Source organism: Protopterus annectens, chromosome 6.part0, assembly GCF_019279795.1.
Source record: "Protopterus annectens isolate FY-2018-M chromosome 6.part0, PAN1.0, whole genome shotgun sequence".
Lineage (NCBI taxonomy): Eukaryota > Metazoa > Chordata > Ceratodontiformes > Protopteridae > Protopterus > Protopterus annectens.
The window spans coordinates 239853317-239875439 of record NC_056737.1 but is presented as its reverse complement, the minus strand read 5'-3'; the positions used below and the strand labels follow the sequence as shown (position 1 = coordinate 239875439).

General features: G+C 35.3%; 1 protein-coding gene across 6 annotated transcripts in view; it reads left to right on the top strand.

Moving 5' to 3' along the window:
- Positions 1–22123, top strand: part of ACTN1 (actinin alpha 1) — a 744367-nt gene that overhangs the window by 536147 nt on the left and 186097 nt on the right. For all 6 annotated transcript variants that reach the window (XM_044073986.1, XM_044073984.1, XM_044073982.1 and 3 more), the window contains exons 9-10: positions 13166–13258; positions 16249–16479. In XM_044073986.1, coding sequence (XP_043929921.1) covers positions 13166–13258; positions 16249–16479 — 324 coding nt within the window. The remainder of the gene's footprint in view (positions 1–13165; positions 13259–16248; positions 16480–22123) is intronic.

Genomic DNA, 22123 nt, shown 5'->3' with positions numbered 1-22123 from the left:
TTGTGAAATATTTTGACCTGCATTATCAGGACATTTGCAGTTTTTCACAGGACATGCCTGCTCAGACAGGGACCTTCATGCATAAAGAGGGACAGGTGGCAACTCTGTCCAGTAGTCACAGTAATATCTAGTATTAACCATGATTTTCTTAAAACTATTTCACTCTTTTTGGTAGCAAAAAGGGTGATTTTTATCTTGGTTCTCCTTCCTTCAAATCATTCCCTATCCTACATGACACGTGAAATTTTATTCAGCCATTTGTTTCTCACACAGTTCTCTACATTCTAGTCAGAACAAAATAATTTTACTACTACTTTTTTTTTCTAATCCATTGTATGCCCTGATCTGTAATCCATTGTATGCCCTGGCATAAAGTTAATTATCCAAACCCTTTTTTGCACATCTAGTTATGTCACCTAAGAGTAGTAAAATATTGTTTCATATGGCTGCTGTTCTCAAAATTTCAATCCCCCTGATGACAGCAGAGACATTTTATAAAATGACTATTCTTGTCATAACTTCTGTAGACCCAGTACAGCAGTTAGAAATCCCACTTGTAACAGTTTTCCTCTTTCTGCTCAGATCTGTATGTAGAACAACCATTCTTCTGCTTATAGCCTTTCTAGCTCCTTAGTAGCTGCAGATGCATTAAATTACTCTTTCGTCCTGTGCAACATCTGTGCTTTGCTGTGTTTGCTCATCCTTTTTTTGATCATCCCTCCCATGCTGCTCTATCAGTCATCCGAGCCACTAATCAAACCTGGGTCAACTGGGCCACAGTCCGGTTTTTGTCCCTCTATATAACTGGAGCAGCTTGCAGGCCCATACCTTGTCTCAAATAACCCTGCAAAGTTTTATGATCCCAAGTTGTAGTTTCTGGCAATTCTGTGTCTGAAAAAGGCATTTGAAAGCATGATTACTGTAAAGGCAGAAGTAGATGAAGAGACACAAAAATCCTGATTTGTGATGGCGGAATCTGTAACTTGGAGCCAAGTCTGTATCATCAACATCATTAGATAATCCATTCCACGGGGGCGGATCCTAGATGGCCAACTGAGAGCAGTGAATTTTGAGAGCTCCATAAACTAGTATAATAATATAGGAACATTTTATTATTTTCAAGTTTAAAATGCCAGAAATCTATAGATAAAGTACTAAACTACATAAATATAAATTTTGGTGGAGATGTACACAAATTTTCCTGTCAAGTAACCTGGAGATATAGTGAGTCACTGAATATGAACAACTCAAGGAATTTGCCTCCAGATGCTGCTTTGAAAAAAGAGCTGCAGTTGATGACATCTACCTTACAGGAACTATCTTTGAAGATGGGTGGCTTTAAAAATGACTTTGAAAACCTCAAATTAAATTCTCAAAAACAGGCTGATACTCTTAAGGAACTATTTACAGCAACACCATGCAAAATAACAAATAGAGACTTCTCTAAATGACATTGAAGGGAGACAGAGGATGAATTCCAAAAATAATTTCTGCTTAAACAGAATACATGGCTGCTTAACAAAATAGATGACTTAGAAAACGGGGAAAGGAGAAACAACATAAGGATCTTTGGTCTGCCTGAAAACACTGAAGGAGAAGACATTATTTCATTCTTAACCTGGATTCCTGAATTTTTAGACTTGAAATAGGGACTTTCATTTGGAATTGCAAGGGTGCATAGAGTACTGAGAAAACCTGCTTCTAACTCAACAAGTATTTCGCCTAGATCCATAGTTATAAAAGTTATTTCATTTCTGGACAAGAAACTAATATTAAAATCTGCTTGAAGAAAATCACCCTTAAAATACAATCAAAGCCTGAGAAGGTTTGATAGTGATTATTCTTCCAGAATACTGGAACAAAGGAAAAAAGTTTGGTCAATAACTGTTAAAACAAAACAACATTAAAGCACAGCTGGCCTTCCAGCCAAGATAAAAATAATTTTTGCCAGTGAGATGAGAACCTTGAATGACTTAGAAGAAGCTACTGTATTCATCAAAAACAACACAGTGGCCATCCCAGAAGAAATGGAATGGATGGCCCCTACTCTTAAAAGAATAAAAGAAATCCTTGGACCGATGCTAGAAAGAAGAAACAAAAAACGATTCCAAGATAGCTGTCCCAAAAATAACTACATCTCTCAAAGTATCAGCTGATGTGGTACATCACTTGTCATCTGTTTTTATTTAAAAAAGGGGGGTTTCTTAAACAACTGAGAAACAGTAATGATTTATTCAGAATGTTCAAAGAGTCCAATAATTCTTCACAAACAAAGGTAGGTCAAGATGGGTTACTATTTACATTATATATAAGCTAAACAAAGCAATCTATAATACAAACTTAAAAGTTTCTATTCCCCTACTTGAACTCTATGATTGCTTATCTTCATTTTTCATTGATTTTACTTATAATAGTTTAAGTAGTTAATTAACTAATTCAACAAGGTACCATTCATCAGGGTTCAGACTCAAATGTAACAAATTAACATCATATATAATAGTAACAGTAAAGTGTTTTGAAAAAGAAATGCTGTCATGGCGACTAATGCCTTCAATTAAAGTAGTATTTAGAAATGTCATGTATATCCTGGTTAAATAATAGTAGCAAGCTCTTAGTACAAATGTCATCATTATTCTGTCTAAATATAGTTAATATCAGTTATGGCAGATATCACAGCTACGAGTGCTGTTTGATCAATCCTGATATGGTGTGCATGAAGCAGCCATGTCTGGCAGCTAGTACAAATGTCATTATTATTCTGTGTAAACATAGTTAATATCAATTATGGCAGGTATCCTAGCTTTGAGTGCTGTTTGATTAAGCTTGACATGGTGTGTGTGGATGCAGCTGTGTCTGGCAGCTGTTGTATGTTGCCGTTTTCATCTCCAGGAAGCTGTGGGTTGCGACTTGTGATGGAGGTTTTTACTGATGCTTGTGTATTAGGAAGAGACCATTGGTGTTTTAGCCTGGATCCAGGGGAAGGGGGTGGATAAAACTGTGATTTGGGATATTTTGGCAGAGAATAGTTTGTTTATACATCTGCTGAGTGAGAGGTGGGAAGGCTGGAAGAATGTGTTCTCTTGTTGTGGGTGTTTTTTTGTTTTTTTTTTATATCAGTTTGCTCTCAGTTCTTTTCCTGGCTGCTGCCTCGCTGAAAGGGAGGGAATTTAGGCTTGAAGTTGCAGTGAAGTGAAGCTTTGCTTCAGGTGGATTACGGGCCTCTGGTATGCAGTACACAGACACACTAACAGAAACAGACGCTCCCAGGTTGCTATGGTAACTGAGACAGAGTGACGATAATGCTTAATGGCTCTGAGGTGTCTCTTGAGATGATTTTTGGCAATGAAGTTTTTGGTTTTTAAAAAAATATATATATAATAAAAGGGCTGTTTTAAACCAGATGTACACTTGTTAATGGTTTCCTAACACTTCGTTTCGCTCATTGTTGATTCTTGATAAAATAAATAAATAAGCGCAGTTTTATATTTAAAATGCATTTTGGTCAAATACATTAAGGACTTACATAAGAGTGGAAGTCTGAGTTATTGTGAAAGACTGAGCACTTGGTCTTGTGCAGTACCCTTTGCAGTGGTCTGGGAGGTGAGCTTGCTTGGACGTGTTCAGCATATGAAGATAGCTGATTCTAGGGGTGTTTGGGGTTGCCAGGAAGTGCTAGAGAGTCATCAGATTTCCTTTGTGGAAATATCTGTGGGAATGGAAGTTTTCACTGGCATAGTGGCCACTGCATGGAACAGGCTGGTAAAATGGAACAGGACAAATATTGGTTTGGATATTTTAAGAACAGCCTGGAAATGCCACCACATGAACTAGTGAATGGTATTCTGGCAAAACTGGATGGGTATTGTTGACCAAGCTTGAATTACTGATATGTGTGTATGTAAGGATGGAAATATACTTATAACAAATAAACTAGAAGAGTCTCATAATTTAAAGTCTATGGACTAAATAAACATGCTTGGAAGGAGCTAATGATAAGAATAAGCATCACAGCTTGTGGTCTCTCAAATAACTAAGCAACAGCCAAAGAAAACACACAATAGTTATGTAAGGTACGATTTTAGTAAATCTAGACATAAAATATATAATTGTCATGCAAGATGAAGCAGTCTGCTGAATTTAGATATTAAAGACAGGATTTAATAACATGGGCTTGTGTGTAATAACACTACTGTCTTAACTTGTCATAAATGACATACGATACATTGAACATCAAGGGAGAAACATGGCGATATTCTTATACAAGTAAATATGCATAACAAGTCATGTAATTGCTTTAACTTTGTAGATTTTGTAACCCATCTTGACCATACATAATACTTGAGCAGTTATCAAGTTGTTCAAGAGAAACAATAGAAGCCTGAACTTGAAATGTCACAGAAACAATCATATTCTGAACAAATAGTATTAAATTGACAATAGACACTCAGTTTAATAACATGGGCGTGTGTATAATAACACTACTGTTTTAACTTGTCATAAATGACATACACTATATTGAACATCAAGGGGAAGCATGATGATTTTCTCATATAAGTAAATGTGCGTAACAAGTCATATAATTGCTTTAACTTGAATTGTGGTTTTGTAACCCCTCTTGACCATACATAATACTTAAGTTGTTACCAAGGTAACTAATGTTTTATACATGACATCAAGCTGACAAAGTTGTTCAAGGGAAACTATAGAAGCCTGAACTAGGAATGTCACAGAATGTAACAAGCACATTTTAAACATAGTATTAAATTGACAATCACTCAGTTTAACCTTTGCTGATTATACAACATAGAGTGTTGCCATTTAAATCTAAAAGCTTTCAGTATATGCCATAAAATGACTATTTATGAATGTGGAAAGGGAACTTGTAATCATTAATCACAATAAGTGAATTTGTTGTTTTTAACCTATAATTTCACTCATTTTATAATAAGAAATGACATATGAAAATCCTTATGTGTAGGAAATGGGGGGAAGAGGGATGCACTGATAATTAAAATGCACCAACTTTCATCAATGATTACACAAAACAAACTTGATGCTTTAAGTAAGTTAGCAGCAGACAAAGTGATTACTTAAATGCTGGCAAACAATGAAATATAACTTATGATATATCCAGTAAAATACATTGCATTATAAACCGGTATATATATTATTACCATCTATTTATATTAAGTAATAAGTTTTGAAAGACTTCATCAATAAGGGTGAATATGTTAAATAACTGTGTGCTATAATCTTTTACTGAGGTTTTTATATATATGATGCATCCTATTTTACTATGATTGAATTGATTGTCATTTATCTTTCATGTAAATATTAATTGTTTATACAATAAGTAGACATATTGCATTAGAATTCTGGCTAATCTACAATAGTACTATATCCATTCAAAATAACATAAATATTGCTTATTCCTATTATGAATATTCTTAGATGTTTCTACTAAAACTTCAAAATGAGTACAAACAATCTTTAACTCCAGAATTCCAGCATATATAACTAAAATTTAAAGAGTTCAAACCCTGGTTATTATCTGAATTACATTTCTTCTTGGATATTAATTACACCACAGAGATAAATAAAATAATGATATGGGACTCATTAAAAGCTTTTATATATATATATATATATATATATATATATATATATATATATATATATATATATATATATATATGGCAAAAACCCTAACTTAGTATAAAAAAAATTCGGAGAATGGGATTCTGAATAATTTAGATCTACAATACAAACTTTTGTCAGTAAAAGCTGAAAAAAATTAAAATCATTTGGAGATGAAAAAGAAATAGTATTAAACAATAAATACAATGAAGTTCTAACACATAAAACTAGTTTAGCTTTAGAAAAACTAAAAATTAATACCTTGGCCACTTCTCCCAAATATCTACATAATTTATCCACAAGAGTCAAAATACAGTCAAAAGCTAATAGCATTAAAAGTATCTTCCACGAAAAGAAAGGGAAAAATGTCTCGGATATAGGTGACATTCTTGATGCCTATAGAAATCACTATATGGAACATTTCCAAAAAGAAAATATCAATTAAATCCAGATGAAAAATGTTCTAATATAAAAAGAAATACCAGAAAAATTAAAACTAGATCTTCAAGTGCCCATATCATACAAATAAATTACAGATACAATAAAAGAGGGTAAAAATAATAAAGCTCCAGGTATAGATGGCATAATTACGGAAATATATAAACTTTATCCTTCAAAGATACTATCCCTCTTCCTTGAAACTCTATTAGAAATTCAGTCACAAGCTTTAATACCACCATCTTGGAGATATTCCTTAATCACACCAAACCTAAAGACCTCTGTACCTCATATAGACCTATATCATTATTAAATAATGACTGTAAGATATTCATGACAATATTAACTAACAGAATGACAATACCACTTTCCGAAACAATAAATAATGAGCAAACTGGATTTATATATCATAGACGCACACATGAAGATATTAAAAGGATAATTTCTCTTATAGATTATGTTAATAAAGAAAATAAACACTCATAATTGGCTTAGATATAGAGAAAGTATTTGATTCTCTAAAGTGGGGCTATTTATTTAAAATCCTAATGCTGTTTGAATTTCCTGCATCCTTTGTTCATCTCCTAATGAATATATATATGTATGGGTTCCCTTTATAATTTCGAAATACTGAAATCCCGACTCTTAGAATTTCAAAATTATAATACTGAAGCCTTGAAATTATGAAACACCAGAAGCGCAAAATTCAAAATACAGTAGTTCGGAGCTTCTGGTGTTGTGGTGTGTGACTGCATAGGTGTAATGTTAGTGTGTGTTTTGGCTGTGATGTGTGTGTGCAAGGGGCTGTGAAATGTGTGTGTGTGTGTGTGTGTGTGTGTGTGTGTGTGAGTTACCTTTGTGTGTGATTGTGCGATCTCAAAGTTAGTCTATATATGTAGGGGGCTTGCCCCCCTGCTTGTTTGTAGTGTAGGATTGTTTTATTGTGGGGGGTGATTGTTTGTATGGGTGTGGTGTATTTGCACTGTAGGTTCGCGATTTTAAATTTCGCAGTTATGAGGTTTCGGTATTTAAAGGTTTCGGCTATAGAATTTCAAAATACTCAAATTCTGGATTTCAGTATTTTGGGATTCTATAGTGAACCCATATATATATATATATATATATATATATATATATATATATATATATATATATATATATATATATATATATATATATATATATATAATACAAATAATTTGGCGTATGTCAAGTTAGGTCCTTTTACCTCTGAATCTATACATATAACAAAAGGCACTAAACAAGGATGTCCCATGCCACCGATTCTATTTGCTCTGGCTATTGAAATATTGGCAGATTCAATTCGTAACAATATAAAAATCAAAGGAATAGATGTTTATGAACAATACAATTTTAAAGTAATGCTAAATACAGAAGAGACATTAGAATTAGATGTATTAATTGGCAAATTTCACATGACTTCAGAACTCCATTTCAGTAAATTTTTAAGTAAAAAAAAAAAAAAATAAAAGAATTGCAGACTAAGGGGGATCACATCATAGGGGAAACTAGAATATACCTTAAAATATCTAGGAATTGAATTATGCAAGGATAATAATGAATTAGTCTAAAAAAACTACAGTAATATCAATACAACATTTGAAGATAAGACTACAGTTAATAAAAATGGTTTTACTGCCCAAGATCCTATATATAGCCTTGGCAATACAACTGTTACCAGAAAGGAATACACTTAAAGAAATAAATTCATGTCTAATAAAATTTTTATGGTTTCCCAAAAGAAACGGAATAGCTTTACTACATCATATCAGACCATGGAAATGGGGAGGATTAAACTTTCCTGATATAGACACATATATAAAAGCATCAACATCTAAAACAGTCTCAGGTTGGATAAGTCCAAATTACTCTACAAATTGGAAAAAAATACTAACTGTAATATCGGTAAATGAATTTGATTTACAAAAAAAATTTCAAACAGATAAAAACAATTTGCCATGGCACATATGTATTAGTAAGCAATATAACATAACTAAACCCACTAAAACTCGTATGATTAATTATTACATTGACTAATTTAGGAAAATTATTAATGCAAATATAGATTTAAAAATCTGGTTTGATCTTTTAACACCATTTATAGTCACAAAGAACTGTCCACATAAAATATATATATAGTGAAATTATTGTAGCATTGTCGCCTCACAGTAAGACGCTGTCTGGTTTGATTCTTAGCTAGAGCGTCTTCTGCGTGGAGACGTGCGTGATTGGGCGTACCTTCGTTGAAGGTTGTGCATCAGGGCTGGTAACTCGGCATGTAAAAATCAACTACCAATCATTAGCGGACCTGAGTTCCACTGTGGTGACCCCTAACCGGGAAAAGCCAAAAAACCCAACAACAACATAGTGAAATTATTCATTCCTGGGAACAAAGTATTTGTTTGTTAGCACCAGTGTATCAAAGAACTAAAAGTTTTACATATGCAAGTAATAAAAACAACATACAAAATTCCACAACAGGACTGGCTAACTTTACATAATATTCTGTCATATTTGCAAGGTTTAAGTAGAATAATTAACAATTCTTCATTTAAAGAAATACCTAAATTTACAAAATACATATATGAAATCCTATGACTTTAACATGGGAAACAGTATTTCAAAATTTTACAAAATATTGATAAACTGTAAAACAACACCCAAAACCTCATGTTGGAAATGAATAACAAAAGGGCACTCAATACGGTTAACTGAAGATATTAAAACAAATATCTTATTATTGAGAAAACATACGTGCTTCACACAATACTGAAAAGTTTTACTTGGAAATCCTTGCACAGAGCATTCTTAACCCCAGTCAGAATCAGTAAAATTAGTTCTTTCATAAAAGGAATATGTTAGAGATGTGAGCAAGTACACAATGCAGATTGGAACCACATTTTCTTTGAGTGTGTTAAAATTAAACCATTTTGGAATGGCATTAATAACTTTCTGCAAGCTTTATTTAATGAATCATTTTATTTAATTAAAGCTCTTGTATTAAATGTGAATGAAGGTCCTCATTTAAATAGGTCAGACATGTATCTAGTATGGGTTATACTTGCAATTTCAAGGAAGTGTATAACAAGAAGATGGAATGCAATCACAATACCAACTTTGGAAGACTTCTACAGCCTACTGAAGACCACAGCATTATTGGAAATTAAAATTAAAGAACTAGGAATTTATCCAAAGCCATTTATCCACAATCCTTGGGAAAATGTTTTATCGTTGATAGACACTGTACAATAATTGATCAGACACTATGATAATGGATTGGACATGCTTATTAAGTAACTGTATACATTAAGACCTGTTAGTGTCAGGCTAATGTAAATAGTGTACATAGTTATTTAAGATGTTATGTATAAATACTATGGAATTCATTCAAATGTATTTGCAAAATAAAAATTTTTGAGGAAAAAAAAGATAATCCATTGACGAAGATCCAGCAGGTCTGAAGGAGTTGGTGAATGGAATGATTCACCATCATTCAAAGTTCAAGTTAACACATTCATTTCAAAATCAGATGCATGAAATTAGAAAAACAGAAAGGAGTAGGGATCCAAAATATGCAGTAATCAACAAGAGAATCCAACAAGGTGTGGGGATCCAAAATATGCAATAAGCAATAACAGAAAATCTAACAAGGTGTAGGGATCCAAAATATGCAGCGATCAACTAAAGAAAATCCAACAAGGTCTAGGGATGGAAAAAATGCAGTGATCAAGAAAAGAAAGTCCAACACCTTCATAAAAAAAACTGTGTACTTACTGAACATCATTCGAAACACCTTCTTGACCCATGAAAGATTCTAAATACACTACTAAACCTCATGGGACCAAATCATATCTTTTTGTTTTGTCCTTGCATCATCATATGGGCTTCCTACCCAATATTCCACATGAGCTCAACCGTACGCACTACCCTTACCTTTAGTTATGCCCCCTCAGTGCAGTGACCCCAGTCTCAACCAGTTGGTTTAGCCCTATGGCTTTTGTCAGTGCTGTAACAGGCCAGCAAAGCTTCAATAAAAATATACCAGTTCCATATAGAACATGTGACCGTCCACCAGCAATAAACACTGTGTATTGAAAAGTACAGTATAATTGTGTGTGTGTGTGTGTGTGTGTGTGTGTATGTGTGTATATATATATATATATATATATATATATATATATATATATATATGTGTGTATATATATATATATATATATATGTGTGTATATATATATATATATATATATGTGTGTATGTATATATATATATATATATATGTGTATATATATATATATATATATATATATATGTGTGTGTATATATATGTAAATATTTATATATATGTATATATATATATATATATATATATATATATATATATATATATATATATATATATATACATACATGTGTGTGTGTATATATATATATACATGCATACAGTGGATATAAAAAGTGTACACACCTCTGTTAAAATGCCAGGTTTTTGTGATGAAAAAAATATGACCACAATAAATCATTTCAGAACTTTTCCCACCTGTAATGTGAACTATAACCTGTACAATTCAATTGAAAAACAAATCTGTTAGGAGAAAAAAATATAAAAATAAAAAACATACAATACGCTGGTTGCATAAGTGTGCACACCTTTAAACTAATATTTTGTTGTGTGTGCACTCCCTTAAACTAATACTTTGTTGAAGCACCTTTTGATTTAATTACAGCATTCAGTCCTTTTTGGGTAGGAGTCTATCAGCATGGCACATCTTGACCTCGCAATATTTGCCCAGTCTTCCTTGCAGAAGCACTCCAAATCTGTCAGATTGCAAGGGCCTCTCTTGTGGACAGCCCTCTTCAGGTCACCCCACAGATTTTATATTGGATTTAGGTCTGGGCTCTGGCTGGACCATTCCAAAACTTTAATTTTCTTCTGGTGAAGCCATTCTTTTGTTGATTTGGATGTATGCTTGGGGTCATTTTGTTGAAAGGTGAAATTCCTCTTCATCTTCAGCTTTCTAGCAGATGCGTGAACGTTTTGGGCCAAAAGTGACTGGTATTTGGATCTGTTCATAATTCCCTCCACCTTGACTAAAGCCCCAGTTCCAGCTGAAGAAAAGCAACCCCAAAGCATGATACTGCCACCACCATGCTTCACCATGGGGAAGGTGTTCTTTTGGTGATGCAAAGTGTTTTTGCGCCAAACGTACCTTTTTAGAATTGTAGCCAAAATGTTCAACCTTGGTCTCGTCAGGCCATAACACATTTTCCCACATGCTTTTGGGAGACTTGATGTATTGTTTTGCAAAGTTTATCCGGGCCTGGCTGTTTTTCTGTGTAAGAAAAGGCTTCTGTCTTGCAACCCTACCCCATAGTCCAGACATATGGAGAATGCAGGAGATTGTCACATGTAGAACATGACTAGTACTTGCCAGAAATTCCTGCAGATCTTTCAGTGTTGCTCTAGTTCTCTTGGCAGCCTCCCTGATCAGTTTTTGTTATCAGTTTTGGAGGGCCGTCCAGTTCTTTGCACCATCACTTTTGTCCCATATTTTCTTCACTTTTTGATGACTGTCTTCACTATGTTCCATGTTCTATCCAATGCTGTGGAAATTTTTTTGTACCCTTCTCCTGACTGATACCTTTCAACAATGGTATCCCTTTGATGCTTTGTAAGCTGTCTGTGAACCATGGATTTTGCTGTAGCAGGCAACTGAATAAATGTCAGAAATATCCTACTAGTACATCTGAACTTTGGGGTTAATCAGTCTCTTTAATTGATGGCATATGTGCACCCAAGAAGACTTAATGCTGTAATTAAATTAAAAGGTGCTTCAACAAAGTATTCGTTTAAGGGTGTGCACACATGCAACCAGCATGTTGTAAGTTTTTTTATTTTTCCCCTAAACAGATTTGTTTGTTTTTCAATTGAATTGTACAGATCATAGGTCACATTAAAGGTGGGAAAAGTTTTGAAATGATTTATTGTCTCATTTTATATATCGTAACAACCTGGCATTTTAACGTGTGTGTACACTTTTTATATTCACTGTATGTGCATGTGTGTGTGTGTGTGTGTGTGTGTTTATGTATGTATGTATGTATGTATATGTATATATATATATATATATATATATATATATATGTATACACACACACATATGTATGTATGAAAAGCAAAATTTGCTGTCCATCAAAAGACCTTTTGTTCTGTTAGTTGACCTTTGTTATGTATGCTTCTTACATTTTAGCTCTGTGTTTCATCCAGGCCATGCATTCTGGACAGGTACACTATGTTTGGTCATCTGTGAGTTTTTGCAGAGCATTACACGTCTAACACTTCTTGTGAGCTGATCTAATCTGTTGAAGCCATGTATATAGTTTGTCCAAGAAAACACCTTGATTTCACATGAAAAATTAGAGTTGTTGACCAAATATGAAGACTTAACAGAACCGTTGTAGCACAAGAGTTCATATAAATTTTAAGCCCAAATGCTGTAATGGTTAAATTTCAGTTTTTTTTGTATAGCAGGAATACACTTTTAGTCTGGCTCAGTATTGGCTGCATAAAATACCCCCCATTTGACACTATTCACATTTGTTGAGAAGTTGGATTTCCCTGCAAGGGCATAGTAACACATTGTTAGCAGGTGTCAAGACTTTGTGGGAAAAAGAATGGAAAGGGTGTTAAATTAGCAAGGTAGACTAACCTGTTTATTTGTACTAATCTTGTAGAGCAAGCACTAACAAAACTGCTGTTTAACTAAAGCAGAATAAAAGCCTAGTAGTTTAATGCTGTCTCGCATGTAGGCAAGTTTGGGGCACCTTGTTAGACAGTATTCAGATTATGCAGCAAGGCTGGAAGGGATCGACACATAAACAGATTAAGCCGTTTGAAACTAGAGACAGTGTGCCTTCATGTCTGTGCACAGAGAGGAACTGCTTTTTTTTTTGAATGAGTGAATGATGGTTTGATCTTTTTTTTCTGCTTTTGGCAACCCCTTCCCCTTGTTTGTATAGTATTTAAACGATGAAAGGTTTCTATATATTCATCTTCATTATTTCTTCCCAGGCGGAGACTGCAGCCAATCGCATCTGCAAGGTTTTGGCAGTAAACCAGGAAAATGAACAGCTTATGGAAGACTATGAGAAGCTGGCCAGTGATGTATGTATTCCTTAAATGCATTATACTCAGCAGCCTTTTGCTATGAGTTTTGATACACCTGTTTTGTACTTCTGTGCTTGTTACCCAAGAACATTTGTCACGCACTCATCTTTTCAAGCATGCCTGCATTTCTAAGGCAGAAGGGAGTACCTTATCATATGTTAAGACACCAACCCTAACCTTGTACCCTGCTGGCCTTACATGAGTGTAATTTTTTTCATAACACATACAACCGTGTTTCTCTGCATTCTTCAGTGGCACAGAAGTCATGGAGACTGTGTGTGTGTATTTCTACAAGCTTTGTGATTTCACTTGGATAATGGTGCAATAAGTAAGCTAAGGCACACACCATTATGCATATTGTGTCTGTAACTCTGCTTATTACAGTACATGTATACTGTATGAAGCAGGTATGGCAAAGCTCACGAGGGGGTTAAGCAGAAGCGGCTGCATGAGAAAATCTTCCAGGTCAGCAGTTGTAGTGGCCTTAGGCTGCAGTGCTGTTGTCCTTACCTACATAGAATTTCTAACTGCCATGCCAGTACAAATGTTTTGTATTTGCTTTTTAGTTTTAATTCATGTCCTAGTGCTGTTTAGACAGCACTGAACCTGTACTACCAGGAAGGAGGAGCACATGATTAAGTACATACTAACCAGTAGTTTGCAGTGTTTTGAATTCATAAAAATGCAGTATTTTAATTCTGATGGTTTTGATCTTGTAGGCCTGTAGTGGATTTACATGTAGAAATTATGGCAAAGTGACTGTGTTTTACAGTAGTGACTTAACACAAATTAAAGTAATTGTCCAAATTTGGGATGAGGGAGAGGAGGATTAACAGGAGCATATGTGTCTGTACCAAGAAAAAGCTAGAATGTAGAGGAGGTACATTAATATAGAGCAATAACCCACGGCTGGGTGTGGGTAATGCTGGATTTACCTACGATTGCTGTGGTTTGATCACATGGGTGAAGCCAACTGTGGGTAAATCCAGAATTACCCACACCCAGCCCAGCCTTGGGTTATTGCCATTATACAATGACATTATTTAAGAAAAATGTTTTTCCTGGTATGATGGGACTTTCCTGATGTACTGCGCATGCATAGAACATCAGTGCTGTGTAAAGGAACCAACGGAGAATGGAAGATCTCCATTGCTGTTTTTGTTTTGATTTTTAATTAAAACCATGGAATCTGGAGATTTAAAATGAACTGGAGAGAGAAAATATTAGGATAAACAGGCACGTTTTTCTAGTTTTGTATTATGTACCTGATTGTCCTTGTATTTATCTCTGCCCCATCTCTCTTGTTCATTTTAAGTGTCCAATTTTTGTAAGTTTATTAAAAAAAAAAGAAAAGTAAAATTTTAATAGCATATATTAATGGAAGAAAGTCCAGGTGACTGGATTTTTTTCCACTGGTATATGCTCGATTTACAACAGGCACGCTGGTTAGGCTGGTCTATAGGCAGTAAGGTATGACTGAACTTGCTACGTGTAATAATAGCACAAAGCCTCAGTCTCTTGAAAAGTTGTTTTGCAATATTGCAACATACTTGTAATTAAAACATGAGCAAAATTTCTCTTAAATTTCATCTAAAATGCTAATTTTACTTTAACATTATGTTGAAGGAATGACCTGTCTAATAGCTAGACATGGCTAGTCCTGCAAACTTCTCAACTGACCAGATTTTTTGCCTTGTATCTTCAGTCTAGTCATCATAATATTTGTGGTTTCTTGACAAACAAGTGAGGAGTGAAGTCAGTAAATAATAACAGACATCTGAGCTTCAGACTTCAAGTAGTTTAAAAAATGCATGCTAATGGACAATATGTTATTCTAGCAGCTTTCTAGTTTATTTATAAGAGCAGTATTTAAAATCTGTCTTTAGTTTTGGCCTTTATCTCCCGTTATATTTGGCTTTGAGATATTTTACACTGAGATATCAAGAGTTATACAGTCCTGTGATTCAGCACTTGTCAGTTTAATGAAGATTACTTAGGAGTGAATCTTCGTTTTTTAATTTTATGTTGTAAATGTAACAATAAGTTTGCATAGTTTTCTATATGCAAATAAAGATAAATATCACATACTGAATGACCTGTGATTAGGCTGTGTTCTTTTCAGCCCTTGTAATCATCTGTAGTTTATATATTTCAGAGGTTTGTAATTGTGTATTATATTATGTTTATTATCCCAGAATGTTCATACTTTTTTCGGGTTGTGGAGTGTATTTTTGAAAGTATGTTTAGAACTGTGTTCCTAGTTGATGTACTCTTTTGTTCTGTACAATGATTGAATAGATGAAGACAAATGAAATGTCAATGAAACGCATAAAAGTCAAGAGTTAGAAAGGGAAGCACTGTTACTTAAATACACTTTAAAAAAATCTTTGTATCAATCTTTTCTAATGGTCACTTATCTGGTTTTGAGATAAGCCGTGTCAGTGTCTTACAGTACACTAACCTTGAGCTATTGCTTTCTGCTTTACTTTGTAGCAGTTACTCGTGTCTGTGTGTTGAGAATGCATGTATTCCAAAACATGTCATTTTACTTTTTGTCTGGTGTTGAAAATAATACTGATGCAATGACTCTAGTTTTCTTTATCTCATTTATGTTGGACAGTACAGTTAGACTTTGTGGAAGTTAATTGTAATATAATTAAGGAATGTGGTGTCAGGCATAGACGGTGTCTAGGCTCAGAATTTATCCAGTCTATTCTTGTTTTCCGTGTGATTTTCCTGTTTTACTTTAGGTAGGTGGGTCAGAAAGTGTAAGAGTGTAACCCAGACGTTGTACAATTTGTTTTGTTTCTAAAGCTATAATATATTTGACTGGAGCTTCTTGAGGGCCCAGAGCTGTTTTCAGGCAAGAAGGCAGCCATTCTGCGGCTGCAAAGCCGAGTCGGCCATTAGTTCAGTCTGATCACAAAGTGCCAGCATTGAAGTGATTTGATGTATAATTTTTGTGATTTTGTATGTTATTTTCACAGCTGCTTGAATGGATTCGCCGTACTATTCCCTGGCTGGAGAACCGCACACCAGAGAACACCATGCAAGCCATGCAGCAGAAATTGGAAGACTTCCGTGATTATCGGCGCTTGCATAAACCACCAAAGGTCCAGGAGAAGTGCCAGTTAGAGATCAACTTCAACACGCTGCAGACAAAGCTACGGCTCAGCAATAGACCTGCCTTTATGCCCTCCGAGGGCAAAATGGTCTCGGTAAGCTCTTGTCACTGTCGTAAATTTCATGTTGCCATACACAAAAGGAAGAAGCATTTTTGTATAATCCTTGTGACATATAATGTAGAATAGCATGTGAACTGTGGTACTTTAAGTATTTTGCAGTCACAGTTTGTTTATGAAATGGCCATGGTTCTGCGAAACACTACAGTAGTTTTTCGGTTGAAGAAACTTGAAATCTGTCATGTAAATTAGTACTGGATAGCCAGATATTGCCTGATGTCAGAACTGAATCCTTAGATCAGCAACACGTAATACTTGATTATACTGTGGTATCAAGCATAGAATGTGTACTCATGTCTCATGAATTGCATCTAAAAGAGTTGAGAAAAAACTCTAAAGCAAGCTGTCTGTGTTTTAACTTGAATAAACATTCCCCCACACCTCCTCCTTGTTAAACTTCACTGTGAAAAATGTGCATCCTGGAAAAAGGTGCCTCCCCATCTTACTCATGGTCCATTGGGATATCCAGAATACAAAAAGAATCCTCCTCCAGTTTACTGCAGTGTGCTTCTGGAGAAAATAGGGATTGAACACCCAGTCTATTGTATAATTCAGACAAGTTATCTACATACATTGCTTATTTTACTTAATTTATTGACATTTGTTTACTGGGAAAGTCCATTTGGGTTGAAAGTAACCCACTTTTAGTGTTGGGCTGGGAAGAAAAGCCCCAAGTAATAGAGAAACATTTTAGTAACATGTTAAGTAAACATCTTGGTCGCATTCATTTCAATTATGTACAGTGTTAAAGCATTGCAACGATGATGACTTTTAACGTGTGTGTTAGGACACAACTGGTAGAACACTCACCTGTGGTGCAGAAGACTGTGGGTTCTGTTCCTGCTCCAGGTAGGTCAATTACTGACACTGCAGTGCAGTGTAAGGGGGGTCCTGCACTCCTGAGTGTGTTATCCTTCAGATGCAACATTAAACCAAGGCACCATCTGCTTGAGTTTGTGATAGCTCAGGTGAATGTAAAAGATCCCATGGCACTTTTTAAAAATAATCAGGAAACTTCCCCGATATCTGGCCAAAGTTTCCCCAGTAATATAAACACCACATCAGGTCTCCACTATAAAGATGCTACTACCCTAGTGGGACTAACCCAACCAACAAAGGATAAATAAATAAAAACAAATAAATAAACCTCTCCCTTTTTTATGTTGCTGATAACACCCAGCAGTCTTCCCTACCTATGTTACTACACAGAATTTGGTGTTCTCCAGTGATCATATTACTGTGTTTTATTACTACTGTGCATGTGGATTCCTTCATTGGCCCTAGAGTATAGGGTCTTCTTATCTGCCCAGAGTAGGGAGTTCCTCTGCTCAAGGCTTAACTCAGCCACATGTGGTTTTCTATATCTAGTTTGCTAAGGCATGCAGGATTTTAATTCTGTTCTGCCTTGCAAGATGCATAGATAATAAATTAAGTACAAATGTCAGTTATACTTAGAAGACATGGATAATTCTTGAGTTTCCTGTTTGGAAACCAGCTTTATAAAGTTACCACTATCTATGGCACTGTTTCTTACGTAATGGCCTCTGAAATTGGCACCTTTGGCATTGTGATACGTCTCCCCAGGGTGAAGGGTTGTGGGAGGGTGTATAGGAACTTGTTCCTCTATATAAATATGGTCATTTTTAAGGAAGCTGGAAGGTGAGAGGTTTCCTGGGACGTGATGGAAGTTTCATTGATCGCTCGACATAAAAATTATTATTTCCATATATATTTAAAGTTTCATGCTAAGGATTTAAGTGGGTCTTATGTAGGAGTATAAAATATGCCATATGTGATTTGATATGTGTAAATATTCTTGCTCTTTTTATTGGATTGTATAGTAAATTTTCTTTTTTTTCTTTCTTTGCCCCTCCTGTCAATCAGGCCAGTTGTTTCCCATCATCAGGGTAACTGTCAGCTGGGAGATGCCATTATTTAGACAGCCGTGGGGTCACTTGAGACTTTTGTTTATGCTGAGCATAGAGGATGTCACCTCATTTTTAAAAGGGCTACTGCATTCAAGCTGTGTTTTTTCCTGTCTCTACTGAGGGGCTCACACCACCCAGTCTAACCCTGCCATGTGCACTCAACCCTACCCAACCCCTAGAAGGGCAAGCGGGCCACGTCCGTTCACTTATTCCTCTCATTGCCAAGATCTACAGCCAAAACCTGGTACCTGGGTTGCAGTCAGAGCTCTGTCTGTGTGTGCCACAGAGCCAGGCAGTAGCTCCCCCTGCATAAAGCAAATATTTTCATATTCATTTTCACATAGACTTTTCTTATTCAAATTGAATAACCCCGTGCATCACTAACGCAGACGGACTTATTTCTACTGGCAGCAAAAAAAGTTTCATCGCAAGGATGGAAGGTTCTGTGAAGAAATTGTTTCACAACAGTTGTGTGAAAAAATCCGCATACATGTTATGAGTGAAATAAAATACCTGTGCTGTTATCCTACAGGCATTTAACTCGGTGGTGGTGGTGAGTGTCCAGGTATGACTTTTGGATGCCTGCCATTTGAACCGATTTCCTTTCAATAGTAAATCATGTTTAGCTCTTCTTAAAATTGTATATTGTGGTAATTCCTTTTGAATAGTAATGCTGATCTCTTTTACTCCAAAATATTTAAACTTGCTTACAAATTGGGTAAAATGTCTCAGTTTTTATGAATGAGTAATCACTTGCTTACAAATTGGGTAAAATGTCTCAGTTTTTATGAATGAGTAATCACTTAAATTCTATCAACAAATATTTAGTCGACATTTTCTTATCTCGGTGACTACTCGGTATATAGTTTTCTTTGTACTTGCTGCAAAAACTGTAAAGCTCCGAAACCATTTGATTCTACATTGAACTTTGTTTTGACTTCATACACCTTTAAAAGAAATATAATCCAGTGTCAACAGTTACTTAATTTCCCAGAACCCTTTAAAATCTTTGTAAACAATAATGTGTGGTAAATCTTTCTGATCACAACATCTAGTGAAGATTAGTATATTGTAAAAGTATTGTGTGTAGGATCATCCACTGTCAGTTTCTTAGAATTTGTTACTAATAAAGAGACTAGCAGATCCTAAAACCTCCTATATTGAATGAATAAGCAACGACAGTGTCTGTCCCCGGTGAAAGGAGGAAAACAAAATTCACTACATCCAACTTCAATTTCCTGTTGAAATTCTAAGGACAGTAGTAGTGATAGCATGACTAAACATGCAGGGGGGCATCTTCCTGTCTCCCTTTTAGCGGTTCCTCACATTGATGTTGTGTGCTCTTCAAAAATGCAGTACTGCTGGTTCCACGTAGGGACACTCATTTCCATACTATGTGCAGGAAAACAGGGCACAAGAGCTACTGGGAGATTAGAGCTTTCTTGACTATCTCAGTAGATTAGTTTCTCCTGTCTCCATTCCTTAGTTAGGTAGATGTCCTTCTGTTCTCATATTGCAGGAAGAGAAGGATATCTAAGGTTATGGTAAGTTCTTACGCAACTATTCTGTATTCACATATGTGAAGCAGATTATGTGGGAATTGTATAATTCTGTCACAGTATTTGTGTGATACATTGCTGTCAACAGAATTTATGTAGCTTCTGTGTTTACTTTCTTGCCCATTTGCTGAAAACAGCATGGGCTCTGCCATTTTGAATGAATATGTGCAAGCTTTGCTGAAAGAATAGTGATTGGCTACACTGATGCATGTCCCTTCCCCCAAGGTATAGTGACCTTGGAGGTGATAATAAAAGTTAAGTGGACATTGTAGAGGCAGCTTGGTATTCCCTACATAAACTATGAATTTGTTATTTTTTTCTATTTTACTTCAGTGGTTTGAGTAAGAGGAAATGGGCAGTTGTCCTGTCATGATCTGAATTGAGATATTGTTATTGTGTGTACGAAAGACTGAGGTCTTCATACTGTGGCAAGTATTTTGGAGAATCAAAACTTCCTGAGACAATTCCCTTCCACACACTACACAACAGTCTGCCCCATACCCTGGTAATCTAACTTTTGCCACCTTAAATGTTAAAAGCATAAGAAATAAAACTACTGAACTACATGCCCGAGTTGCCAGCACAAGCCTGATAGTCTCGGTATAACTGAACTTGGCTTAAACCCCAGCATAAACGATTCAGAAATTACACTAGTGTCATTCATAATGACCATATAAAGAGGAAAGATGGTGGATATTATTTCCCAGCATCTACAACATTTCCCCGTACAGCAAGCAAATACCAAAATTCAGTTCAGCGGTGTTTCTTATCTCTTTCCTGAAAATAAACAAATATGTATTGCTGTCATTTACATCCCCTTTCCCGGCAACAATGCAGCTACACTGGAAGATATGCTGAACTGGATCCCAAAATAAGAAAAAGTTTTGATTCATACCTGGCACTTATTCCTCCCCCCTTCTTCACTCTAAATATGCCTTAACCTGGAGAGTGAGATTTTGGATGCAGATCTTTAAGGAGAATAACCACAGCCATACAGACTATTGCAGTCATAAATTAGCCAAAAGTATTCTAAGAACTAAGCCAACACAAGAATGGAAAAAGGAGATTTTGATGATGGGAATGACTGCAGTTAGGGGTGTAGTGAATAAGTAAGAGGGGACAAGAATTTACAGAAGAAAACTGACAAAGAAACCAAGGTACTGGGAGCAAGTAAGGAGAGGGAAAGATAATAAAATGGGAAGAGGCCAATAATACATTTGGACTGCAGGCTAGCAACTGCCTTCCCTACCAGGGATTGAAGTCTTGAGTATAGGTAAAGAAAAAGGGATAGGGGAATCCTAATTGAAAGACCTGCTCTAGTAGCATTTAAAGTTGAATCTAGAACAGCAACTGCTATTAAAAAAAGGATAATTCATATGGTATATAATATACTGCATGATAACATTAAGAATAAATCAGTGGAGGTTAGAAAAGATTTGGAAGAGAGAATTGGATAAGCTATTTACAAGGAAACAATGGGAGAACATGCGTATGGTTCCCAAGTATGCAGCAAAGTTTAGAAGATTTAGGATTTTTGTTAGGAAGTGTTTGCATAGGTATTTTTTATATCCTAAGCAGACTCCAAATGATTCAGGTAGATGGCAAATGTTTGGAAAGAAAGATAACTGGGAGCATGTGTTTTGGGAGTGTAGTGAGTTGGCAGACTTTAAAAACTTCCTATAGAGTATTCTATCAGAAATATTGGGCGAGCAATTGGGTGTAACTAAGAACATGATTCTTTTGAACTGGGACCTGAATTGCCTAGGCATAGTAAGGCCTTGGTAAGTTTAATTCTGGTGGCTGCCGAAAAAGCAATTAATAGAAAATGGAAATCAAAGTCTAAACAAACTGTAACAGAGATAAAAGAATTGGCAGTGGGATCTTTAGAAAAGGATATGGCAAATTGCATAGAAATAAATGGAAATAATGCATGCAGAATGATGCTCTAAAGGAGGATGAGGAGTGAGGTTTAAGGGAAGCAGGAATTGAACAATTTATGTAATGTTGGATTGATGATGGTTATACAAAATAACATATGTAACTGGAAACAAGTTATATGTTTTCTGTTTGCATACATCTTAAGTGATAATTTAATGAAAACTGAAAAAAAGCATAATGTGTTACAGTTAAAAA